The sequence below is a fragment of the Microtus oregoni genome, unplaced genomic scaffold (genome assembly GCF_018167655.1).
Source record: "Microtus oregoni isolate MIOR12 unplaced genomic scaffold, Mior012 000029F_ref0000214, whole genome shotgun sequence".
In the NCBI taxonomy this organism is placed as follows: domain Eukaryota; kingdom Metazoa; phylum Chordata; class Mammalia; order Rodentia; family Cricetidae; genus Microtus; species Microtus oregoni.
Genome location: NW_024543088.1, coordinates 18,778,385 through 18,804,827, shown reverse-complemented (window position 1 = coordinate 18,804,827; position 26,443 = coordinate 18,778,385). Strand labels below are relative to the sequence as shown.

Sequence of the window (26,443 nt, the reverse complement as noted above, 5' to 3'; positions counted from 1 at the left end):
AGATTCTACTCAGAGGTAGTAAGCCTCAGTTTAGCAAGGTGGCTGCGCCTAGCACGCACTCTGGGCTCTTGGAAACCACAGTTCCCAGAATGCCTTATTCCTACTTCCGGGGCTGGGTGGGCCGAACTTCGGAAGTAGTTGAGAAATCGGAGGCGCCAGAGTCTCATCGTCTGGTGGGGCTGCTTAAGGTTCTTCGCCGCCATGGGGAAGCGACAACACCAGAAGGATAAGATGTAAGTGGGGGCAGCACCTTTCGTCTCAGCCCATCGCCATCCTGAAGGTCATCTCCTCCCGAAAGCCTCAGTTCTTGCTGGCGCGGTATCGCCCCTCAGCGCGGCCTCCGCGGCCGGACAAGCTCACTTCTGGGGATTGCTTCTACCGCTTCCCTTTCTGCCCCTGCATTGGTTGTCTGCCCTGTACAGCCAGGGCCACTTCGTCCTGGCTCTCGCCTGCCAGCCTACACACAGGCGACAGTTTAAGACTAGTGGGCCGTACTCCACGTTCCTCTCCATTTGCGACTGTCTGCCTGTATGCTGTTTTCTGTTGTGTCTTGAAACTAGTGTAGTAAGATGGTCTCCCCCAAACTGCAAGGATGCCTTTGACTTCTGTATTGCCAAATCTGGTGCCAGCTCTCAGTCCTTGGGCTTCTTCCCTTTCCGAAGCCGGTCTCTGGTGGGATCGTATGTGCGCTTTGTTTTTATCTGCGTCAGTGACCTCTCTTTTCTCGTTCCTCTTTCTTCCCTTGTTCCAGACTTCATAGGTACCCCGTTCCTTTCTGGTTCTCAGTGCGTGATCTTTTCTAGTAGTCTCATCTTTCTTGCACTACGCCAGCTGTTTACTCTTTACTCGATTAGCTCTCTCTCAGAATTAGTAGGCCTGAAAGGGAACTCTTGATAAGTTTCACACCTTAAGCTTGCTCTCTTCCCATCCTATCCCAGTGGTTACATATTAAGTCCCTGATATACTATACATAGACTGAAGACAATCCTCAGCCTTGCACACCAGTAGAAGCATGCGCACAGCAACTAGAGCTGTGTTAGGTCCTGCCTGGCTCCTGCTCACAACCATCCAACCACACTGAAGGCAAATATAGAGTACTTTCTGTGATCTTTAAGACTCCTTTTTGACGCAGCTACTATTGTTTCCATCTGCTGCCCCCCCCACCTCCTCACTTGTTCCTCTAGTATCTTCCTGCCCCCCCCCCCCCAACATCTCAGTAAGGGCTTCCCCAGATCTTTGTCAGCCTAGTTCTTTCTCATTGTCAGGTCTTTTCTAAGTCCAGTCCATCTCTTTCTGGGCAAGGCCCTGTTGGTGCTTATCTTTCTTCCTCTTGTGCTTATCATTCTGTGTCTGACACTACAGCTGTTTCATGTGCACCTGTCAAGTGAGGGGCAGTTCTGTCAAGTTGCTTCTACGGCTTCTGTCCTTTCTGGGAGGGGAGCTAGTAAAATACTCTGTCTTCCTTAGGTACATCACCTGCGCTGAGTACACTCACTTCTATGGCGGCAGGAAGCCAGGTAAGGATGCTGGTGCTACTGAGGAATGTATACAGTGATCCAGAACAACGGATAAGAACCAGAATACTGACATTACAGTGTATAACTGGAGAGTCCAGAGTCCAGAAAAGAGTATGTATACTCAGCGTAGTAGAGTCTTCTTACCTGAGTCTAGCGCTATAAACGTTTCTTTATAGGAAGAAAAAAGGAACGGTAGTACCCAGAGTTGTCAAGAAAGAAAGGACATGGTCTTTTTTTTTTTTTTTTAATTTATTTTATGTGCATTGGTGTTTTACCTGCATGTGTGTCTGTGTGAGGGTGCCAGATCCTCTGGAACTGGAGTTACAGACAGTTGTGAGCTGCTGTGTGAGTGCTGGGAATTGAACTCAGGTCCTCTGGAAGAACAGCCAGTGCTCTTAACCACTGAGCCATCTCTTCAGCCATCAGGATATATATATATATATAAACACACATATATATATGTATATATATACACACACACATATATATACACATATATATACACATATATATGTATATAAACACATCTATATAATTTATTTATAATTTTTTAAAAATATTTATTTATTTATTTTGTATGCAATATTCTGTCTGTGTGTTTGTAGACCAGAAGAGGGCAGCAGAGCAGACCTCATTACAGATGGTTGCTGGGAATTGAACTCATGACCTTTGGAAGAGCAGGCAATGCTCTTAACCACTGAGCCATCTCTCCAGCCCCCTATAATTTATTTATTTATTTATTTATTTTTTATTTATTTTTTTTGGTTTTTCGAGACAGGGTTTCTCTGTGGTTTTGGAGCCTGTCCTGGAACTAGCTCTTGTAGACCAGGCTGGTCTCGAACTCACAGAGATCCGCCTGCCTCTGCCTCCCGAGTGCTGGGATTAAAGGCGTGCGCCACCACCGCCCGGCTATAATTTATTTTTTTGAGACAGGGTCTCTCTGTGTAGCTTTGGCTGTCCTGGAACCCATTCTATAGACTAGGTTGGCTTCAAACTCACAGACATCTGCCTGTATGCCTCCCAGGTGCTGGGATTAAAGGTATGCATCACTATCACCTGACTTTTTTTTTAATAAATTTATTTATTATGTATACAATATTCTGTCTACTTGTATGCCTGCAGGCCAGAAGAGGGCACCAGACCTCATTACATATGGTTGTAAGCCACCATGTGGTTGCCGGGAATTGAACTCAGGACCTTTGGAAGAGCAGGCAATGCTCTTAACATCTGAGCCATCTCTCCAGCCCGACTTTTTTTTTTTTTTAAATAATAGTCTTGCTGAGCGGTGGTGGTGAACACCTTTAATCCCAGCTCTCAGGAGGCAGAGGCAGGTGGATCTCTGTGAGTTCGAGGCCAACCTGTTCTACATGAGCAACTTCCAGGACAGGCTCCAAAGCTACAGAGAAACCCTGTCTCAAAAAATAAACAAAATAAAATATAGTCTTAAGTAGCTCAGGCTGACCTTGAACTCAAGATTGTTCTGTTTCTGTCTCACAGGTGTAAGCCACTGTGCCTGTGACAGTTGTTAGTAAAAAAAAAAAAAAAAGCTTAGTTAGGCCAGGTGTGGTGGTGCATGCCTTTAATCCTTGAACTCAGGTCCTCTGAGCCATCTTTTTTTTTTAGGCCCCCAATAAAATATTCTTTTCTTTTTTGGTTTTTCAAGACAGGTTTTTGGGGGTTTTTTTGGTGTGTGTGTGTGTAATCCTGGCTGTCCTGGAACTCACTTTGTAGACCAGGCTGGCCTCAAACTCACAGAGATCTGCCTGCCTCTGTCTCCTGCGTGCTGTGACTGCTACCAAGATTCTTAACCCAGGCCTGGCCGTGTCGCTCAGTGAAGCACCTAGCACAGAGCATGTACAAGGCCCTGGGTCTGCTCTCCAGCAGCAACAAAAAAGCTAATACATGGGGATGTAGTTCTAGTGGTAGGTGCACATAGCTGAAATATTTCCCAAACAAGCTTTCTGGTTTTTATTTTATTTAAACAGATATCACACGAACAAGTTTTCGCCGCTTACCTTTTGACCACTGTAGGTAAGACCTTTAAAAGGCTTCTGTTTTATTTTGGTTATCATCTCTCCAAATGCGTTTTATTTTTTATTTATTTTTTAACACATATGTATAGAATTACATGTGTATTTCTTGTTTTTTGGATTTATTTATTCATGTATATGTGTGCTCTGTCTTCATGCACAGAATCAGAGGCAGCAGATCCCACTATATATGGTTGTGAGCAACCATGTAGTTGCTGTGAATTGAACTCAGGACCTCTGGAAGAGCAATAATGCTCTTAACCACTGAGCCATCTCTCTAGCCTCTGTGTGTGTGTTTTAAGATAGGGTCTTTTAACTCTGTAACTTGGGTTGGCCTTGAACTCCTAATTCTCCTGCTTCTACCTCTCAAGTATTAGAATTACAGGCTACCGAGCCGGGCGATGGTGGCGCACGCCTTTGATCCCAGCACTCGGCGGATCTCTGTGAGTTCGAGACCAGCCTGGTCTACAGAGCTAGTTCCAGGACAGGCTCCAAGGCCACAGAGAAACCCTGTCTTGAAAAACCAAAAAAAAAAAAAAAAAAAAAAAAAAGAATTACAGGCTACCATACTTGCATCTGGAGTGTTTTAGCATAAACAGTTGATCGTCCTTGATCTGAAAAATCCAAAATTTAAAATCTCTCCAAATCCAACCCTTTTTAAGCCTAGAAAGTCAGAATTTTAACATGTACAATCTGTGTGAACTGGACTCTTTGAGATGTGTTCAGAGTTTTCTCTGTGCCTTTCAAGATAACTTGAGTGGGAGAAAGCAGACCCAGCCATGAGGCCAGTGCATGGGTATTTTCTGGTTACTGTGTGTGTGGTTACCAGTTTTGCTTTTTACTACAATCTTCTGAGTCTGAGTGGACCCTGTGGCTAAGCTTACTTTATGTCTGGGAGGACAGGTGCCTGGAAGAATAGCATAAGCCCTGGGATGGCGTGTGGCCCGGATGGTCTGACTCGCAGCTGTGCCTGTGGTGCCCTATTTTGTTCAGATTGTAAGCGGCTGTACATCAGCAATAGTGATGATTCTGGCAGGTCCCTTCTTTCCCTACTCAGGTACTGGTGGGAAGGAGAGGGTAGCCAGATGCTGAGCCGTCAGGTGTTGCTTTGGGGCATATTGGTATCTGGACAGGGGACTGCTGGGGAAGCAGTCCTAGACAAGGACCTAGCCATCTCCTTATGCTGTTCTCTCAGGGTAAGTCGGGGAGGGAGGGAAGGCTGGTGTGGTTGGCGTCCTTCCCTCCAAGCGCTACTCTGAAGGTCAGGTGACTTAGTGGGAGCCTGTCAGTGAGAAAGGGAGGGAGGCTGCAGCCCTGCTTTCACTCCTCTGGAGGCCTCTGACTCCACTGCAGATTGGGTGGAGAACATAGCCCTTCAGGATGTGCTGGGGAGTGAGCTCTCCACCAGAGTCTCGAACTGGCCCTGTTCTGCTCCAGCCACTTACTGGCTAGTTAAAGTCAAAGTTGGTTTTGTTGTTGGTTTTTTTTGTTTGTTTGTTTTTTGTTTTTTTTTTTTTTTAGACAGGGTTTCTCTGTGTATCCATGGCTGTCCTGGAACTTGCCTTCAAACTCAGAGATCCACCTGCCTCTGCTTCTCAAGTGCTGGAAGGTGTGTGCCATCACCACCCTGCCATTTTTTTTTTTTTTTAAAACATAGAGTCTATGCTGTTCTGTTTCTGTGGATTTGAAATTCACTATGTAGACCAGACTGGCCTCTAACTGAAGAAGATCCACCTGCTCTGCCTCCCAGGTGCTAGATTTAAAGGCTTGAGACCATCACAAGAAAGCAAGGAAAGCAGCAGCATGGACTCTTCCTCAGGCAGACGCCGCGTGTGGAAGCGATTAGGGTAGTTGAGGCTGCTGTAGACCTCCACCTCCGTGCTTCGGAAATTCCCAGGGATTCAGCTTTTCCTCGGTCGTGTTCCCAGCACACGAGTGGTGCAGGCACAGTAGACCACGGTGGTCTTATCAAACCTTGGCATGGGGAAGGGCGGCTCTTGGGACGAAAGCTTGGTTTGCCTGATCTGAGGATCTGGAGAGGGAATTGCAGGCCTGCTTCCTCAGGACCAACACAGAGGACCTCTTTTTGACTTGAATCTGACAACAAAACCTGGAAGAGAAGTCCGGTGCTGAGGCACCAGGTCCCGAGGCACCTCTTGATGATGCGTCCTTAGTGGTGTGGTGTGTCAGTGCTGAGCACACTTGGAACTGCTGGGAAGGTTGTTGGAACTGTAGCATGCTTAGTGTTCCCTGAAGCTCACCAGACTTCTGTCCTTTTCAGTCTCTCCCTGCAGCCTTTTGTCTACCCGGTCTGCACTCCAGAAGGTGTCGTCTTTGATTTGCTGTGAGTTTCCTCTTGAATTTTTAAATTTCTTTTTATTTGTGGGGCGTGTGTGCGTGCGTGCATGTGTCTGTGTGTGTCCATGTCTGTGTTTGCATGTTTGTGCCCGAGTATGTGGTGTGTGTGTGTATGTGCAGCAGGGTATGTGGAGGCCAGTGGTTGACCTCAGCCGTCTTTGTTGTTCTCCACCTTATGGTTTTGAGGCTGGACCTTGTCGGGGAACTTGCAGTGTCAGCTAGGCTGGCTGACAAGCATCTCCCAGGGTCTGCCTGTCTCAGTGCCTCCAGTCCCTACTGAAGTTACAGATGAGTGCTGTCTTGTCTGGATTTTTTGGGGATCCAAATCTCAGGTTTTTGTGCTCGCATGAGAAGTGCTTTGTCCCTGCGCTGTCTCCCAGCACTGTCTTGATTGAACAGATACTGCAGGATCGTTGACACCTAGTAGAGAAAGGAGTGTTGAGTTTATGGCTCTAAGCAGGGACAGAGTCACCAAAGTCTTGCCCCTAGAAACTTCCTGAGATCTAGGCGAGCCTCTTTGGGAATTGGGAGGGACAGACAGGGGACATGGCAGAAGTGCCCTATGATCTCTAGCAGGCAGTATTAGCTGACAGATGCTGTTGCCACTGCTTAGAATGGAGATGAGTCCTCCTACCATGTTTTAGTGACCAGCTGGTCACCCGTCTGTTGTTGCTGTGGAGCCATGATGGACTGGATATTGTCAGCTTGATGGAAGCAGAGCTGTGATGAAGGCGCACACTTCCAGCATTACATTCTGAAGCATTAGACCCTATTTTATGTGTCAACATATGTTAGCTTTGTTTTATATTTCAAGCTTGTTTTAGATTCTAAAATATTTTCTAAAATTTAGAAAAATATAAAATACTTCAGTCGAACATTTTACCATAAAGAGCTCACTGTTCAGGATCATCACTATGAATATGAATGCTTATGCCTTCTGGGCCCTGTATAGAGATTTATCTATTTGAGGTGGGGGAGGTCTCATTGTGTGCTCTTAACTGCTGAGCCATCTCTCTAGCGCTCTAGTGACAGTTTTTGTTCTCTCCCATCAGGAACATTGTTCCATGGCTTAAGAAGTATGGGACCAATCCCAGCAATGGAGAGGTAGGTGGTCACACAGGTACTTGTTGCCGTGGAGCTGTGCCCTGCCCTTGCTTTGTCCTTGCAGTTTTCATGTCCTCAGTGGAGAACTGCTCACAGGGCCTGGCATGACAGTCCTCTGCTTTCCAGAAGTGTTGCCTCTGTATTTGCAGATTCTGTGTTCTTAGATTCAATCAACCATGCTCAAAAAGAAGTATTTGTGAAAAAATTGTATCTGTATTGAATATCTATACACTTTTTCTTGTCATTGTTTACTAAACAGTATCAGATAGTAATTTGTGTAGGATTTATATTGTAATAGGTAGCAAGCAGTCTAGAGATGTTTTAAAGTTGGTGAGAGGGTACACATAGGTTACATTCAAATGCTACATCATTTTGAGATTGGGATACTGTGGAGTCTTGGTACTAGTCTCCTGTGAATGTACACCATTCATTATATCTTTGCTTGAGTCAGGGTCTTATTGTGTAGCCCAGGCTGTCTTCTCACTCACTGCATTCCTGCTTTAGCCTCCAAGCCTGGCTGTCTGTGTTTTCTCTTGAGTTTGATCAGAGTTGGTGACTCACGTGTATCTTACTTTATGTGCTTTTCAAGGTGCTGGTAAGTCTCAAGGATGTCCGTACAGAAAGCGCTCTGTCTTAGAAAGGATGGGTTTTTACACTTGTGTGCTTGTGAGTGTACGTGTAAGTATGTAGGCATATCTATATAAGTGCACATGCCATGGCACAGGGTCAGAGGACAGCGCCTCTCATCATATTGGTTCTAGTGACCTAACTCGGTATCAGACTTGGTGGCAAGCGACTTTACCTGCTGAGCCATCATCGGTCTCGTGTCGTCTTTGTGACTGAGTCGTACTGAATCCTCTGTCATTGCCAGTCACAGCAGAAGTGCAGGAATGGCTCCATGCACATTTTCTTGAACACATAGCAATATTCTTCTAGGACTGCAGAGTCAAAAGAAGGTGCATTGTCAGTTCCCATAGTTCCTGGCCAACTGCCATTCAAACTGTTATACATTTTAAGCTTTTAGCCACACTGCAAGAAGAAAATGCTTCTTTCCCATGTCTTTGACAAATCAAGGGTATTTTTGTTTTTGTTTTTTGAGACAGGGTTTCTCTGTAACCTTGACTGTCCTGGAACTCACTCTGTAGATCAGACTGACCTCAAACTCAAAATATTTGCCTGCCTCTACCTCCTGAGTGCTAGGATTAAAGGCGTATGCCATCCTCACCTGGCAGGTTTGTTTTTTTGTTTTTTTTGACGAAAGGAAAGTTGTTCTTGCCTTTAATCCCAGCTCTTCAGAAACAGCAGTAGGTAGATTTCCGTGAGTGTGAGCTCAACCTGGTCTACAGAGCAAGTCCCAGGACAGCCAACAGTAGTTCGCGGTTATGATTGTCGCTAGCTTATTTTCTAGCCTCACTTTTTACACATTTTAATTGGCCTCTGGCCCTTTGTCCCTTTGTGTCTTAGAAGTCCGTCTCCTTTCCTTCCGTGGCCTGGTTCTTCATCTCTTCAGTTGTCCCTGCTAAGAAGGCCTCAACTTTGTGTATGCTGGGCCCAACATGGGGATGGGGCAGGCAGGTCAGGTGTGTGTCATTGAAATGATGCAGAGAGGAATGGCAAGGAAAGAGGGAGGGTAGATGACTGAGGAAGTCTCTGGGGAGCTGCTGTCATGCTCAGTCCTGAGGATGAGACGTAATGACATTTAGATGCCATCCTGGGGAGCCTTGCTGGCCCTGGACTTACTCTGGTGGATTGGATGCCCAGGCAGGGTCATGACCTGACCTGTATTGAGGATAGGTCTGGTTTTGTCAGGAAGGTGCTCTCAGGAGCTTGGTGGCCCCGGGGAGATCTGCTGGGAATCATGCATTTGTCTGGGTGAGAGATGCTGTGTACATTTGACCAGGCTGAAGGTAGAGGGAAGGAGAGAGCTGTAGACTGGGCCAGCCGGATGTTTAAGGTGTTGAGTGTGAGTCCTGTCCTTAGGGCAGTAGAGATCTCAGCAGTCACTTAGTACTGTGATTTTTGGGGACTGGCCACAGTTCAGCAAGAGCTTCCTGAGCAGTTGTCACTGTTCTGATCGGCAATGAGGACCAGTGGAGCCTGGTACTTAGTGCAGGCAGGATCTGAGGCCAGGCCATTGCTCTGCTGCCGCCAGCGTAGCCCCATCTTCACTTGATTACCTCCATGGAAGCCCTGTTTGAAGGAAGGTTTCTGGGGCCTGCAAACTTTGGGGGAACACTTTCAACCCAGTCCAGGGAACTTTCAATGTATTTAGTCTGTGACTCTGCCTCTCCTGTTAGAGTAGATCATGTTGTCCCTTCACTTCCTCTGCCTGGGGCAGGAGCTCCCTTGGCAAGAAGAACCTTTGAGTTGGGGGTGTAGCTCAAGAATAGAGCACTTGCCTAGCTTGCAGAAGGCCTTGGCTTCCATTTTCTAGCATCCTTTCCCCTCCAAAAAAAATCCACATATAAAATCTCAAGCAAAATAAAATAAAAGCCTTTAAGACTAACCTACTGGGTGGCAGGAAGCTGGCCGGAATCTTTCTGGCCCTGGTGACAGTCTGGGACTGCTATGAGGTCCAGGGATTCTTTCGCGTGTAGATGCGTGTGTTGCCAGCCCATTTCTTCCCATTCCCTAGGAAAGGGGAGCAGCACTCTACACAGGCATCTTAGACTGCTTCCAGAGCCTGTGCACTTGATCTTGGGCTGCTTGGGGCAGAATCTTGGGTCTTACCTCCCTAAGTAGTTTGCTTTCCTTCCTTGGTGTTTCTCACTTGGAAGTGTGACCAGCTTTTTCTGCTGACAGCCAGAAAGCTCCAGGGCTTTTCCCGAGTCCCCGGACTGGGAGCATACCCTTTACTGGTTTCCTTTTTATGAGGCCCTTGCTGCCCGCCTGTGCCTTGTGATTTTTGGTCTCTGCCTTCCTGAGGCCATGACTACCAAAGGCTGCTGCAGCTCTACCCTTTGTCATCTTTTTAGTGTTCCCTGTCTTCCTCTGCTTCCAAGCCTCCACCTCTGGTATCTTTTCTACAGTTGTCTCCTTTTCGGGTGGAAATTGTTATTCAGTTACACCTGGGTGCTTTTTGTAATTTTTGCATTCTGTGTCACAGGTGTTCTTTGGGATATCAAATCTTGTTAGCTGGTCTGTGATCTGCAGCTGCCAAACTACATATAGCAGTTACTTTGGCTATGAAATCCTACAGGGGTGTATTCTGTCGTAGCGCCCCTAGTCTGTGGGCACGTCCACTCCTTTTTTGCTGTACCTAGGTCTTTATCCGTGCTGAACACACACTCCACTACTGAGCTACAGCACCAGCTTTTCCACTTTCAGTGTTTTTACTCCTTTTTAAAAAAATATTTGTACTACAATATAAGCAGAATACCCGAGTACTCTCACTAGCTCTATTTGTTACACTTATTTATTTTGTGTATGTGTATGTGCATGTGGGCCCACAGCATGTGTGTAAAGGTCAGGGGACAACTGTGGGAGTTAGTTCTCTCCTTTCTCCAGGTCCTGCTGAGCATGGAGCATACCATCAGGCTCAATGACAACACCTTTACCAGCAGAGGCATTTCTCTGCTTTCCTCCTAGTTTTAGGAATATTCATTTGTTTTTCTTTTGTTCATTACCATTATTGTTACTAGAGATGTGTATATGGTGTGGGTGTTGCCGTGTATGGTGTGGGTGTTGCTGTGTGACAACTTTCAGGAGTTTGTTCTCCCGCCACTGTAGGTTTCAGGGATTGAGTTCAGTCATCTCAGTGGCCCTGCTCCCACACATTAAGTGGTGTGCTTACCATAAAGATGTTCAGACAAAGCCTGGGTATGGAGCTCAGAGCACACATCTATGAGGTCCTGAGTTTGGTACCTGGTACCAAAAAGAAAAGTTTAGGCATTGTGGAAATACAGACCAGTCTTTATTCCACAGCTTCACCGTTTAGCGCAGTGATCACCCCTTATATTTGTTGGATTTGGTGGTTTATAAATCTGGGGATCTGCTCACAGCCTGGGTTTACAGGTTACATCAGTGCAACTGCATAGACTTGCATCTACAGCCTTGAGGAGCCCGGGCTGTGTCTTGGAGACTCCCAGAGAGATTTCCGGTAGTGTAAGCTGAAGAATCAGTTGGGCAGCTCCTTCTCTTCTGTCTCTGTTGCTCCTAATTTGGCAGCCTTCATTTTATTTCTCCCCTTACTCATTATTGTTAATTGTCTGTCTTCCAGAAACTTGATGGGAAGTCCTTGATCAAGCTGAACTTTGCAAAGAACAGTGAAGGTGAGAGCCCTTTTGTAGCCAGCTCCAGGACTGGTGCACAGAACCCCAGCTCCTGCTCTCACCAACTTCCTGTCTGTAATCAGACATTCTTTTCTCTTCTCTTGTGCTTGGAGGCTAAACAAGTGTTCTGCCTGAGCCACATCTCCAGCCTCACTCATTCCTTTCTGATACTTGCTTTTGCTTTCCCGGATGTCACATGACTTTTCAAAGGGTCAGGTAGTTTAGGTAGGGATAGGTGGCTCCCACAAAGGCTGTTGGTATGTTGTAAGCTGCTGGTGCCATAGTTGGGCCTCGTGTATTGGGCATACCTGGCTGAGGCTATGGCCTATTCTTGGCTGTAGGTGTAAATCGCTCAGCCAAAGTCCAGGGTGCCTAGCCCAGCTGTAGTTATGGGTGTTTGGGAGGCATTTCCAGTCTGCTCTTAAGTAGACTGTCAATCATCACTCCTCCTGCAGACCTCTGCCCCACTGGGGGCCTCCTGCTCTAAGTCCCTTTGTGCCCTGTTGTTGTCTATCCAGATAACGCAGCTGCCCTGTCCCTGTCCTGGGGTCTGATCTTGTTGCAGGTTCTTTATGGTTTCACTCTGACATAAGTACCATAATTGAGGTTGTTGTCAGTGCTCACTGGGCCATCTTTCTTCATTGTCTGACCTCCAGCAGCCGAGGAGGTCATGTGTGTCTGTTATAGAGCAGTTCTCCCTGGAAATGTGCAGAGAACAAGCAGGTGGGGTGAGGTGGTGTGTGTGTCTGTTCTGGAGTGAGAAGAGCTTGTGTTGGTGGGGGAGGAATCTAGGCAGGAGATGTGTAGGGCATCAGATGTCCTGTCTGTTTTAGATAGAAGTAGAGGAAGGAATGGGCCAGCAGGATACCCACGGAGGGCAGCAGTGTGTGAGAGGAAACCTGGTGAGAGGAAGCTGTATGAAGATGTGGGAAAAACATTCTAGCTAGAGGGGTCAGGTGCATCAAAGAAAGACATGTGCTCGAGCATGTCCATGTGTGGCAGAAATTCAGTACTGTTGAAACCATGGGAACACGGGCATGTGACTTAAGACTGGGGTGGGGACAGGAGGCAGACCAGTCCTGTGGTACTAGGGAGACCAACGGAGAAATGTACGTGCTATGCAGGTCCTCTACTAATGAATTAGCCTTGTCCCCCCCCTTTTTTTTTTTTTTAGCTTTTTATTTTTAGGTAAAGTCTAGATTGGCTCATTTTGCAACTGAGTCTAGCCTTGAATTCCTGATCCTTCTCAGACTCTGAATTGCTAGGATTTTAGGTGCATGCTACCTTGACCAAATCTGCTTTGGTTTGATTTGAAATCTCAGATCCACGAACACAGCACTAGTGGGACATTTCCACCCACGCACTCGGCAGCCCCAGTTCCTTACAGCCTGCTGGTTTCATCTGGGCTTCTCTTTGCTGTCTCAGGGTGGTGCTTGAGGCAGATCTCAGACATGGGTGTGTTGTTACCCACTTCATTGTTTTGCTCTGTAGGGCTTGGTGAGATGGCTCAGAATAAAAAAAGATTTATTTATTATGTACACAGTGTTCAGCCTCCATGTATGCCCTCAGGCCAGAAGAGAGCACCAGATCTCATTACAGATGGTTGTGAGCCACCATGTGGTTGCTGGGAATCGAACTCAGGACCTCCGGAAGAGCAGTCAGTGCTCTTAACCTCTGAGCCATCTCTCCAGCCCAAGAACTGAATTCTTGAAGTTATTCTTTGACCTCCACATTTGCACTGTGACATGTGCACACCCTGTCCCCTCACCCAGCACACAAAGTTAATGAATAAAAATATAATGCAAGGCTAGGTAGTGGTTGTACGATCCCAGCACTCAGGAGACAGAGGCAGCAGATCTCTGAATTCAAGGCCAGTCTGGTCTACACAAAGTGAGTTCCAGGACAACCAGGGCTACACAGAGAAAGCCTATCTTGAAAAACCAAACAAACAAAAAAACCAAAAATGTAGTACATCAATTAAAAGGTAATGACTTACATCTTCATAATCTTATGACACTTAAAAATGAACGAGAATTCCCTGGTCATCAAATAGACACACAGTGGTTACATTTCCATAGGTTTGTTTTGTTTTTGGTGTGTGTGTGTGTGTATGTGTGTGTGTAAGATTTTTTTTTTATTTTAAAACAAAATTTTTAGAAATCTATCTAGATGCATGTGGATGATACATCTATTTGTCCTCCCTACCTCACCCCACCCCCATTTATCTGACGAGGCCCCTGCTGGATGGGAGATCATCTTTTGGGGCAGGAAGAGAGCTAGGTGAGGAAGGCCAGGAGATAAAGGGAGTGCTGGGTACTGTGGGACTCTGGAAAGATAAGCCCAAACGGCCCCTGAGCTGCTCTGGAGGCTAACAGTGCTCCAGGTAAGAGGAAGCAAGGCTTGGGGCTCGTAAAATGAATAGGAGTTGTTAACAGTGTGGAAATGGAGCTTGAATGGCTGCCATCCCTGTGCTTCCCAGAGCTTGGTAGCTGGCCTAAGGTTCTTCTTCCTTCCCTTCTCTGACTCCTACTGGTTCCTTCCTTGCCTTCCCCATCCCCCAGACAGGGTTTCTTTGTGTAGCTCCTACTGTCTTGGAACTTGATCTGTCAACCATGCTGGCCTCGAACTTGGAGATCTGCCTGCCTTTGCCTCCCAGTGCTGGGATCAAAGGTGTGCACCACCACCACCTGTCCTTCCCTCCCTCCCTCTCTCTCGTGACAATGGCGTTGAGTGCAATATTTTGCGCATGCTAGGCTAATGCACGGTCACTGAGCCTCCTTTCAAAATTTCACTTTGAAACGAAAGTCTTTATTATTATTATTTATTTTATTTTATGTGTATTGGTGTTCTGCCTACATGTATGTCTGCATGAGGGTATCAGATCTTAGAGTTACAGAGAGTTGTGAGCTGCCATGTGGGTGCTGGGAATTGAACCCGGGTCCTCTGGAAGAGCAGTCAAGTGCTCTTATGTACAGAGCCATTTTTCCCTCCAAGACCCTGTAACTTCTTGAACTGTCCAGCTGGCCTTGCCTGTTCTTCTGCCTCAGCCTCCTGAGTAGCTGGGTTATAAAAATGTCCTCTCAGGATTGCTTAATCAGAACTCTCGAGGGCCACTAGCCCTGTGTGTGCTTGCTTTCCAGGGCAGTACCACTGTCCAGTGCTGTACTCGGTGTTCACTGACAACACTCATATTGTGGCTATCAGGACAACTGGCAATGTCTACACCTATGAGGTAAACCTCTATTGTAATGCGTGGGACTGTGTAATGTGGGCCCTCACATGTGCTTTGGGGGAGTCCAAAAGCGTGGCTGAGTGCTGGAGGTGAACCAGGAGCAGTGAGCATGCCTGTCCTCATGGCTTTATAGCTTTATAGCCTTCCTGCTTTATGAGGGTTTAAAATAAAGATCAGGTGACTTCATCTGGGTGGCAGTGGCACACACCTTTAATCCCACCATTTAGGAGGCAGCGACAGGTGGGTCTCTACTAGTTCGAACTAGGGCTGTTACACAGAGAAACACTGTCTTGAAAAACCAAACCAGCCAACCAAATAAACAACAACAACAAAAAAAAACCAAACCAAAAAGCCAGGTGACTCTGGTGGCCTTTGGACCTGAAACCTAGGCAGGCAGTTTGGGCTGCCTAAGCAAGGGTTCCCTGTATCCCAGAGAGTCTTCCCACGTCTTCAGCATGGGAAGAACCAGACTCTGGGAAGTACCTGGGAGAAAAGGAGCAGCTAGGCTCTTAAGATGAAGGAAGTGCCAGGTTGGTGGGAAGGGCAGGAGCAGCCTGTAGCCCAGGAGAGCCCATGTTAGACCTCTTGCCTGAAGCAGCCAGGTTGGTTTAGCTAGTCTGTGCTATGAGAGCATTCGAGACTGTGCACCCCAGGGTGGCCCTTATCTCTGTGTCATGGCCTAGATGGGATCATGACACCTCTGTCCTGCTACAGGCAGTGGAGCAGCTAAACATCAAGGCCAAGAACTTGAGGGACTTACTGACTGATGAGCCCTTTTCCAGGCAAGACATCATCACCCTGCAGGTAAGTAGCTTCACGGGGAGAGCCTCACCTTGACCCTCGGCTCTGCCCTCTGCCTTCCAGCTTTGGTCTTCTGTACCATGGCATCCCTAGCCACTGCCCCCACTGTTATTTAGTGGCATACGTCTCCCCCACAGCCACCTTGGCTGCCTTCTGGCTCTCATGGCTCCATCACGGGGGCTCCATCTGCCCCACAACCATCATAGGCAGCAGACCACAGGCTTCTCTGCAGCTTCTACCCCTCTGCTCCAAGAGCAGCGGCTGGCACAGGTGAACGGTGAAAACTGACAGAAAAGTGGGCATGCCTAGATGGAGCACAGTCCAGGACAGGCTCACAGGACTCTGACTTACTCCGTTCTGACTGAAGCTTGGCCGCATGGCTGCCCAGTCTCTATCTTGCGTTGCCTAGCAGCAAGTCTTACCCTGTAGAGGCTTGCTGAGCTGCTCTGGACTCAGCACCTTTGCCTGCCACCCTGTCGGCACAGCCTCCTTCCCTGCAGGCACCTGTCAAGCCTCAACACCTGCAGCTTTTCCCTCCTGAGTGTTCTCTTCTTGTCACAGGACCCCACCAACCTGGACAAATTCAATGTTTCCAACTTCTTCCATGTGAAGAATAATATGAAAGTCATAGATCCAGGTATGGACAACCACGGCTGCCGTGAGTAGAGTACGGGTACTTCTCGGGCGAGCCCTTCCTTTGGGGCTCAGACTGTGGCTCCATAGTGGCTTCTCATTAACGAGGCTTCAGCTTCCTTTATTCTGGGAAGCCCTGGCTGTCCCGAGATTTGCTTGTACAGATGAGGCTGGTCTCGCATTTGCAGCACCCTCCTGCTTCTGCCCTCTCAGTACTGAGCTATAGGCATGTGCCACCGTGTCAGAGAAGCAGCTGACTGGAGTCTGGGACACTCTAGGACACCTCACTTTCCCTTCCTGTTGACTGCTGCTCTTCCCAGGGCATAGGATAAGAGGGGGCTGTAGGGGAGACTCTGGGTGACATCAGATCTTTCTAGGGTAGTTAGACTGGGCTCTTGGTTGGTTCTCTTGTTTCCTGTGTTTGGCCCATGCTATTGAGCACACTGTAACATACTATGGAGTGGCTAAAGTTTCTGAGCTCACTTGTTTCATACCAAGGAGCCAGCTAGACTCATGCCCAGACCTTAGTTGGCCCACCTCAGCAGGAAACAATATTGTGACTCTTAATAATGAACACTATGAACCAGTTAGGATTTAGGGAGGTAGAACAACTCAGGAATAACTGAGCTCAGTAGACTCAGAGGCCAGACCTAGGCATGTTCACTGCTCAGCAAGTTACAGCCTTTGGCCTAGTACTCAACATGTAGCACAGATGGGACATTTCATATATGGAATACACCAAACTCTTCCTTCCCTTGAAATGAGCACTTTTAGCTGGGCAGTGGTACCTTTAATCCCAGCACTCAGGAGACAAAGGCAGGTGGATCTCTGAGTTGAGGCCAGCCTGGTCTACAGAGTGAGTTCCAGGGCAACCAGGGCTACACAGAGAAGCCCTGTCTTGAAAAACCAAATTAATTAATTTATTAATTAAAAAATGAAAAGGGAGAGAAAGAGCACTTTTAAAATTACAAAAGCAAAACCTCATTGTGAGGAGATGTCACTATACAGGTAAATAAAAGAATAGTGACATTTAAGTTTGGACCATTGGCCCTATGAGGGAGACCCCTCTAGGCCTGGGGGTCAGGCCCCATGATGATGTGTTCTGTGTGCTCCCCACCTTGCTGCACCCACTAGTGCTGCTGCCAGGTGACCAGAGCAGCCTGTCTTAGTCATCTCACTTGCGGCTTGTGCTCGTGTGGCCGGCTCCATCTCTATTCCTGTCATGCTCATCTCGAGACTCTGGGGCCTTGGCTGTACCTGTACTGTACACTGTTTTGTAGATGAGGAAAAGGCCAAACAGGATCCATCTTATTACCTGAAAAATACGAATGCTGAGACCCGAGAGACACTACAGGAGCTCTACAAAGAGTTCAAAGGAGATGAGATTTTAGCAGCCACCATGAAGGCACCTGAGAAGAAGAAGGTGGACCAACTGAATGCTGTGAGTGGGTTGCTCTGGCTCTGCTTCTTCCCCAGGAGAGACCCTGGGGAAGGTGCTGACAGGGGTGCACCTGGAGGTGTGGCTGGGACCCTCTCAGTCTTGTGGGGCCCTCCAGGGCTGCTGAGGTGACTGGGCTCCAAAGAAATCAAAAGGGAGCCACACGCCCTGGGGCTGAGGAACGGTTGGCAGCAGTGGAGCGGCAGAAGTAGCGCTGCCTTGTGCTGTGAGCCCTGACCCAGCCTCAGCCAGCTCTCTGCTGTCTCTGGTGCTCCACAGGCAGCGTCTACATTTCAGGACAGAGATGTAAGGGCTTGCAGGTCTGTAATGGCAGAGAGAACTGGGCTTGCCAGGGCTACTGAGGTCCTATCTACAGCTGTGGTGCTGGAATTTCCTCAGTACATTTAGCTGATAGGTGCTGTCTTTCTCCTGTTTAGACTAAGCCTAAAAAGTCTCAGCCATGGAAAAGGCAGAGGTGGGGTCTGCCACATAGGGAGTTATCCAGGAAATCTTAGAAAATTTAAGTTCATTGTCTACAATTTCCCTATTTAAAAAGCACGGATATTGTACCTCTTGGTATTACTGTCATGTTGATCAGTCCTCATTTTTTTTCCTTCTTTATGATGAAAAAATTCATTTATTCCCTCCCCCATTAAAGAGATCATGTGTTTACTGTAAATATATATATATATCCAGGTTAGAGAGATGGATCCGTGGCACTTGTTGTTTTTAATTGAGAACCCAGGTTTGGTTCCCATGACAGCTCACAATCATCCAGGGGATCTGACTTCCTCTTCTGACTTCTGAGGGTTCAGGCATGCATGTGTTGCAAAGATATGCATGTAAGCAAAACACTCAGACACATAGTCATTTTGTTGTCTTTGCTTATTCATACAGGGTTTCTGACCTGGAACTCACTCTGTAGACCAGTCTGATCTCAAATTCAGATAGTGCTGTCTGGCTCTGCCTCCAGAGTGCTGGGACAAAAGGTGTGCACCACCACACCCGATAACATGACCATTTTCCCCCATAAAGAAACCAGCTGGGTGTGGTGGCGCAGGACTTTAATTTCAGCACTTGGGAGGCAGAGGCAGACAGGTCTCTGAGCTCTAAAACAGCCTGGGCTACACAGAAACTGTACCTTAAAAAACAGAAGAGAAACCTTTAGAAATAAACTTAGAAGTGCCTTTGTATTCCTGTCATGGGAGAAGATGCTGTACCTGTGAGGGTCTTCCCATCTTGACTTAATATTGTTAGTTTCAGTTTGTTTGAGGCCTTGGGCTCTGATTCTAACTAGGCCTTCAGCTGTTCTCTTGGTGTCAGTAATCTCGTCCTCTGATCTTTGCCGACTCTCTCCCTGTGGCTGTGTGGTGGTCAAAGGTTGTCCTTGAGGAGAGGTATCGGGTCTGAGCACACGGTTTTCTTGCAGGCCCACTATTCCACAGGAAAGGTCAGTGCGTCCTTTACCTCCACTGCCATGGTACCCGAGACTACGCATGAAGCAGGTAGCCACCTCTACTTCCTCAGTTCACTGGGACAGAATCCACATTGGGAGCAAGTAGGGCTTCCCAGCATCCCCACTGTGCCTTTACTTGCAGTCTCTGGTGGTTGGTGGTTGTGGTGGGTGTTCTTGGAAGGTAGGCTTTGAGTCAGAAGCATTCTCAGCATATGGTCTTGGCCCTTGTCTGGAAGTACCCTGCTCTCAGGCCCCTAGAGCCTCTAGCATCGTATTGTCCTTGATATGATCTCAGAGCTGGGGTGCTCCTGACTGGGGAAGGCTCCTTGGTGCTGATGTTGTGTGACATGCCATGGAGCCTGAATGGAGGAGCTACCTGAGGTACAGGGCAAGTGCCGAGCTCAGAACTTGTTTGCAGCTGTCATTGACGAGGATGTTCTACGCTACCAGTTTGTGAAGAAGAAGGGCTATGTGAGGCTGCACACCAACAAGGGCGACCTTAACCTAGAGCTGCACTGTGACCTGGTGAGTATGTGGCTGTTCCCAGGTGGTTGCTGGGGTATTTGTGTATTTAAGACATCTTAAATGTAGGGCTATAGTTAGTTTGCTTCTAAGAGGTCTTGCCTGACTCCTGCTGAGAACCAAAGTGCTCTGACTTCCTTTCCTGGAGTTTCAACAACATAGCATGCCTCCTTGGGTGCTGCTAGGTGTGTGTGCAAATCTAAGGACTAGGACCCGGCTCTCCCATGTTCTGCCATGTGTCATATGGCTGCAGGACTCTGATGACTTAATTTTTGGAGGGCAGACTGAACCACAGTCTGCAGACAGGTAGCTCACTCTTGGGATAAAAGGCCTACATGTCTTTTGTGACTCTGCTGTTGACCACTGTGCCTTATAGAATATTGGGATATTTTGCAGACACCAAAAACGTGTGAAAACTTCATCAAGCTCTGCAAGAAACAGTATTATGATGGCACCATCTTTCATAGGTCCATCAGGAACTTTGTGGTGAGTGGAACAAGCTGGTGCTGCCCATAGGTGCCTGGTGGCATGGGTAGCACCCATGAACCAATGGGCTTGTGCCTGCCCTGTCCCTGACACCTGGTTCAGGCTGTGTGTGGCCAGGGTAGGGTTTTCGGGTGTATCTTGTGCCAGGGATCCCATAGATGGCCCAGAAGACCTGGGGTGGGAGAGGAGGTCCCTGTCCTCAGCGCAGCACATGCCATTGGGCAGAGGGAGCATCAGAGCTAGTGACCTCACTGGGTTTTGTTTCTGCAGATCCAGGGCGGTGACCCCACAGGTACAGGCACAGGTAGGTGCTGGTACCAGGCCTGTTCCATCAGAGTGATGCATGGGGCCTGGTGGGGAGTTGGGCCTGAAGAGCTCTGGATGTGGAATCTCAGATTTGGGGGTGGCTTGCCACAGTGTCTGTCCTTCTGGGCCACCTTGGGCACGCCGTTTAGTTTCCCCACCTTTCTGCTCTGCTCAGCCCCAGGGTCCTACCATAACAAGGCAGAGGAAGGTGTTACCTGCTCACTGACAGGAGGTTTGGTCATGCCCTCCCGTCACATAATAAGGTGGCCCCATGGCTCCTACAGGGCATAATAACATTTCCCCCAAGCTTTCAGCTACATGGGCCAACTATGACTTCCACCCACGTTTGAATGATGCTTGTAGCTTTGGCCTTGTAGCCCCTGGCCCACAAGGGTGATGAAGGTGCTAGGATCTATAGGGGTCATCCAGAGGGGTGCCCCAGGGCCTGGGGCTTTCTCTGATGCTCCTGGAATAGGTTCTGGCTGACTGTGCTTTTCTGTTCCAGGTGGAGAGTCCTACTGGGGCAAGCCTTTCAAAGATGAGTTCCGCCCCAACCTCTCCCACACAGGCCGTGGGGTGCTCAGCATGGCCAACTCAGGGCCCAACACCAACAAGTCTCAGTTGTGAGTCCAGCTGTTCTTGCTCGGCTGCTGGGGTGGTTTTCAGAGTGCCTGGAGTGCTCCCTAAAAGTTGTGCTGTGTCCAGGTCAAGTGGACATAAGGTAGTGCACAGCCAGACTGAGCACCAGCCCTCCAGGAAAGGTGCCAAGTCAGCTGGTAGAACTGCATTCCTCTCGGGGTATGACAGGCAGAACCAGGAGTGTATGGATGCCAGGCACCATGCAGGGTCCAGTGCTTTGGGAGGAGGTATTCGAGGACAAGTGGCCAGGGAGTGGTGGGTGGTAAGGCTCTTGGATGTCTGGTCTCACGTTTTGGAATAGAATAGGTATGTATTATATATTCTATTCTTCATCTAAGAATATGGCTTAACGCCGGGCGGTGGTGGCACATGCCTTTAATCCCAGCACTCGGGAGGCAGAGGCAGGCGGATCTCTGTGAGTTCGAGGCCAGCCTGGTCTACAAGAGCTAGTTCCAGGACAGGAACCAAAAGCTACGGAGAAACCCTGTCTCGAAAAATCAAAAAAAAAAAAAAAAAAAAGAATATGGCTTAACTCTCCTGGAGATGTGTGTGTATGTGTATGTATTACACATACACATTTTTTTCTTTTTGTGCTGTGGTGTGAACCTAGAGCTTTGTGTGTGCTAAATACATGTTCTACCATTGAAAATGGTCTCCAGCTTGGGTATATCTTTTTTGAGTATAGTTTTTTCTTTTTTAAAACATATTTTGAGACAGGGCTTCATTAAGTAGACCAGGCTGGCTTTGAACCTTAACCTCTTAACCTCTGAGCCATCTCTCCAGCACCATTTGACAGCATTCTTTTTTTTTTGTCAGCATTTCCTTAGTCTTTTCAAAATCTAAATATTTCCGTTGCATGTTTGTTTTCCCTTTTGCTAATTTTTACTTTCCTGTTATTTTCTTCAGGTTTATTTCATTCTTTTTCTAGCTTCCTTTATTATGTTAGAAACTCACAAGATCTCGCTGATGGTGGCACACACCTGGAGGCAGTAGAATCAGTTCAGTTATGCTAGGTGCCATAAGCGAGTCCTTGTTCCAGGGGCAGCACTGTGCGTGGGTGTGGCCTCACTGAGGGTCTGTGTGGACTGTGAATGAGGCTCATATCCTGTTGTCACAGTAGGCCCTAGTCCACCTGTGACTTTGTGTAGGGACCCATCCCATACACTTCCTGTTTTCTGTTATATTTAGAGGTAAGGTCACACTGTACCTCAGGCTGGTCTCGAGCTCAGGCGCCTGTGCTAGGGTTGCAGGTGTGAGGCCTCTCACCCATCCTCCTTTTGTCTGATGTCTTCCAGTGTTTACAGTCTTCAGTCAAGGACTTCCTCCAGATAGCACACATATCTGGTCCCCTAACCACTGCCTTCCTGCAGATAATCTCATAGCTCAAGCCTCCAGTCTCTCCTACTTGGCTCGCATGGGATTTTGGCAGCCAAGCTCTGGGTTATCTCCAGGGGTCTGGATTTACCTGGGAAAGGCAGGTAGCTTCTACAGAGGAACTAGAGCCATGGTGGGTGGCCAGCTTTGCTGCTTCCCTGATCTCCCTGTGCTTTCCCCAGCTTCATCACGTTCCGCTCCTGTGCTTACCTGGATAAGAAGCACACCATCTTCGGACGGTAAGAGTGGATGCCATGCATGTTTGCAGTGCGGTGTGGGCCTCACTGCCTTTCCCTAGACGGGGCATTCCCACACCGTCCCCGCTGAAGACTGTGGGTGTTCCTGGGGAAAGGTTGGCTGTCCTGTAGAGCCAAGGAGACAGACCTGGGTGCCCTGGCTCCTCTTCCCTCTCAGGCGCCTTTTTGGATGTCTGAAGCAGTCCCTTCTCCTCAGCCCCTAGTGTGTCCCACAAAGGACAGTCCGTGCCAATGATTCAATTGTAGAGTTATAGGGGTACATAGAGTTAGAGCACAAAGGATTATTAGTTCCTGGCCAGCCTCAGTCACTTAGACTTGGTAAGACCCTGCCTTAGTAAAGAGGGGGAAACAAAGTATGGAAACAAGGGTGTGATTTTGTCCAAGGTAGGACTTCAGTCAGCACACCTGGGTGGGTGTGGTCGCTGCCCCCTTCTCTGCTGTGGCCCATCCTGTCCTGCCTGGTAACTGGTCTACAGTCCTTCTCCTGCCTGGTGACTAGTCTACAGTCCTTCTCTTGGTATATTTTGACTCTGCCATGAATGGTACTCTGCTCAGGGTACACAAAGACCCAGCCCTGTCTCTCTACTATAGGGTTGTTGGGGGTTTTGACACGCTGACAGCTATGGAGAATGTGGAGAGTGACCCCAAAACTGACCGTCCTAAGGTATGTACCTTGGAGAACAGAGGACCACTGCCTACTGGGTGCTGGCTGGGGAAGTCTGCTGCTTGCTCACAGAGTCCCTCTGCCCCCAGGAGGAAATACGCATATGTGCAACCACGGTGTTTGTGGACCCCTATGAGGAGGCTGATGCCCAGGTGAGAAAGGTGCCAGACAGGTTATGTGGTTGTTGGTTGGGAACAAGAGGACGCACCCCGAGGCTCTAGATGAGTGAGGAGACCCCACTCTGGACTCCGCGTCAGACAGTTTTGCTACCCCCAGATTGCCCAGGAGCGGAAGAAGACACAGCAGCAAGTGGATCCAGAGGCCAAGGTCAAGACGAGCCAGCCCCAGCCTGGAAGCCAGGGCCCCCAGACATACCGCCAGGGGGTGGGCAAGTACATCAACCCAGCAGCCACGTGAGTGTGCTTGATGGTGGCCTCTCTCCTGTCTCTGATGCTGTCTTCTCACAGTGATCCCAGGGGGTGATAGCACAGGCCGACCAGGTGATGGTGGCGCACTCCTTTAATCCCAGCACTTGGAAGTTCGAGGCCAGCCTGGTTTATAGAGTGAGTTTCAGAACAGGCTCCAAAGTTACACAGAGAAACGCTTTCTCGAAAAACCAAACCCACAGGCCAGACTAGAGACTAGAGCTAAGGGTCTAGAAAGGATGCTTTAGTGGGAGTAGCACTTTGTAGAGGACAAGGACGCCTCTGCAGGGAAAGCTGCTTATGTGTGGAGCGTCCTCAGAGGGCTGAGCATGGGCGCCTAGCTCTTCTGTGGCAACTGGAGTAGTTTTCTTTGTGTCTCAGGAAGCGAGCAGCAGAGGAAGAACCATCAACCAGCACAGCTGTCCCCATGGCCAAGAAGAAGCCCAGCCGGGGCTTTGGGGACTTCAGCTCCTGGTAGCAGCAGGCTGGTCTCATGGTTCCTGGTAGGGTGCATGGCTGTGGGCTTCAGTCTCTGAGCTGTCTGTCCTTGTCAAATTTGGCTCTGAGCCAATAAACCTCTTGCCTATGGCTGGGTCCAGTTTTGGCCCCTAGGACCCCTGGCCTCTTGATGCCTTGTCTGGTGCCAATGGCCCTGTCTTGGGTTGGTGAGGAAGGCTGTGTCCTTTACTCCCACCCCAGCCATCTCTGCCCCAGGATGGCTATGTGCTCACTCAGCACAGTTCCCTGGCTAGTGCCACCACCGGTGTATTCTTCAAAAAACGCAGATGCTCAGGGAGCCGCTATAATCCCAGCATTCATTCCGAATGAATGCGAAGGCAGGAAAGTTGAGGGCTCAGGGCTAACCTGGGCTATAAAGGGAGACTCTCTCAAAAGAAATTTAGATGTGGAGATTGAGACTGGTTCTCAGACCCTGGTTTGGATCCTGAAGTGGAGTTTGCCCTCCCAGGCTGACAAGATCTCGCCAGCTTCCTTCTGTTGACAGCACTTCCCTAAGCACTCGCTCTGCCCTTGCCTGAGGCAGGCGTGTTTGATGTCCTGTCTGCTCAGCTGCCCAGTCAGTGGCTTGTGCTGTGATTTAGGAATCCCTGCTGATTCCTTTCTACTGACCGTCACTAACTACTTATTTTGTGCTTTTGAGACAGGGTCTCTCTGTATGTACCCTTAGCTGTCCTGAAACTATGTAAGGTCAAGCTGGCCTTGAACTCAGATCCACCTGTTCCTACCTCCCCAAGTGCTGGGATTAGAGATGTGCGCCATGCCTGGTTTACCAACTCCTTCTGATTCCAGGGCAGTCTCTTGATCCTGAAAATGATTTTATAGCTTGGCAGTGGTGGCGCACACCTTTAATCCCAGCACTCAGGAGGCAGAGACAGGCGGATCTCTGAGTCCGAGGCCAGCCTCATCCACAGAGCGAGTCCCAGGACAACCACAGCTATTATGTAGAGAAACCCTGTCTCAAAAAACCAAAAGAGAAAAGGCCTTTGGCATCGGCTCTTCTGTGTCCGAACAGCTTCTAGCCATCGTTTGTCATTACTTTGCCTTCCATCTTGAACATGAGCTGACTTCCAGCTTTCCCCAGCTGCCCCTTCAGAAGTGTGGGCACTGTGTCCTCTGGAGGCTGTGTCATGTCGTGGCGTATATTCTCTGGCCTGCCTATGGCTCCCTTGTACTTGGGGTACCACATTAAATTGTAACTTAGGCTTGATTCTTGGTTTTTTTTGTTTTTCTTATCTTGCCCAAAACCTTGTGTCCACAAAATCCCTAAAGTTCTTGAGAATGTAGCCTGGACTTCTTTTCATTTCTGATGTTAAAACCACAGCCCAAGCCTTCTCTATTTCTGGGAGATGGACAGTCTGTCCTGCCTCACTACCTGTCTCCCCTCATCCACTTCCAGCTGCTCTTGCATGATCTCAGGGCATGAGTGCTGCTCATCACCGGCTCTTCTTGAGGCGAGAATGTGGTCTGGTCCCTGCTCACAGGCCAGTTACACTCCAGCCTAGCCCACTAAGCCACCTGCCTGTGGGTGTCACTTCAGGTCCCGACTCCCTGGTGTCCTTCCACCCTGCCTTCCTCTACCCTTTCAGGATCCTCTCTTGATTCCTCTGCTATAGGCAAGCTGATATGTCACAATTATGACGGGTCATGAAGCCGGGACCAGATACAGTGACACACCTGTAGTAACTTAGGAAGTCTTAGGAAGAGGAGGAAGGAGGATCATTGCATATTCTAGGCCAGTTGAGGCCACATAGCAAGATCCTATCCTCTAAAATAAAAACGAAAGAGAGGCAGACAGATGGTGGGACCTTGTCTGAAAGAAAAAGTGAAAAAGCCCAGGGCTGCAGAGCAGGGCTCCTCTGCGGCTCTGTGCGACAGAGGCAGTGCCTCGTACTTTCCTCAGGCCACACTCCCGGGAGCCTGGGTCCTCAAGGGCTCTGGAGCCTTGGCACGTCCTTTGCTCCCAGTGGATGCTGCAGAAGTTGTGGTCATCTCTCTGCAGAGAGGCCCACCTCCGAGATGGCAAGTGCGCTGCAGACCTTGCTGTCTGACGTCAGCAGCTCTATTTCTGTCCCTCACAGACGTCACCAAGGGCTGGCAGCTTTGGCCAGGCGACAGGGGAGCCACGGGTGCTTTGTATGCTTGAGCTTGGTGGCCCTGATACACTCACGGCGAGCTCCCAGTTGCTTCCAGGTCGCTGTCCGGTCAGCCTTACCCAGCAGCCTACATTTGTCCAAGGGGGCAGCTGTGTCCTTTTCTGCTCTTGTCCTCTGGGAGAGAGGACAGGACCCACCAGGGCTTACATTTCCACGGGTTTTATAAAGTGTAAATGGCAGCTTTTTAGACAGTAATGACGCTTGGGTTCTGAAAACTGCCTCATGAGGTCATCAGAAAATAAAGGACTTTTTAAAGGA

At 48.6% G+C, this 26,443-nt stretch overlaps 1 protein-coding gene across 5 annotated transcripts; it reads left to right on the top strand.

Annotated features, from left to right (window-relative positions):
* Positions 1-138: 138 nt before the first annotated feature.
* Positions 139-26,312, top strand: Ppil2 (peptidylprolyl isomerase like 2). Of its 5 annotated transcripts, XM_041677923.1 has the most exons (21): positions 139-233; positions 1,468-1,517; positions 3,503-3,548; positions 5,829-5,891; positions 6,958-7,009; positions 11,229-11,280; positions 14,421-14,512; positions 15,227-15,316; positions 15,875-15,950; positions 17,227-17,387; positions 18,814-18,889; positions 19,259-19,365; positions 19,759-19,848; positions 20,119-20,152; positions 20,660-20,777; positions 22,350-22,406; positions 23,016-23,088; positions 23,178-23,240; positions 23,365-23,501; positions 23,895-24,016; positions 25,933-26,312. In XM_041677923.1, the coding sequence occupies exons 1-20, from the start codon at positions 202-204 to the stop codon at positions 23,989-23,991; spliced, it is 1,566 nt and encodes a 521-aa protein (XP_041533857.1). In that variant the 5' UTR covers positions 139-201; the 3' UTR covers positions 23,992-24,016; positions 25,933-26,312. The 5 variants fall into 5 exon arrangements, with proteins under 5 accessions (XP_041533857.1, XP_041533860.1, XP_041533856.1 ...); XM_041677926.1 differs by lacking the exon at positions 25,933-26,312 and having other exon boundaries at positions 23,899-25,912; XM_041677922.1 differs by lacking the exon at positions 25,933-26,312 and having other exon boundaries at positions 23,895-25,912.
* Positions 26,313-26,443: the final 131 nt, after the last annotated feature.

What these genes read in the sequence shown, in the direction of transcription:
- Ppil2 (XM_041677926.1), top strand. Translation starts at nt 202, where the DNA reads ATGGGGAAGCGACAACACCAGAAGGATAAGAT. An exon ending in TATGAAAGTCATAGATCCAG is followed by an intron (nt 15,951 to 17,226) that starts GTATGGACAACC and finishes ACTGTTTTGTAG; the next exon opens with ATGAGGAAAAGGCCAAACAG. An exon ending in AAGCACACCATCTTCGGACG is followed by an intron (nt 22,407 to 23,015) that starts GTAAGAGTGGAT and finishes TCTCTACTATAG; the next exon opens with GGTTGTTGGGGGTTTTGACA.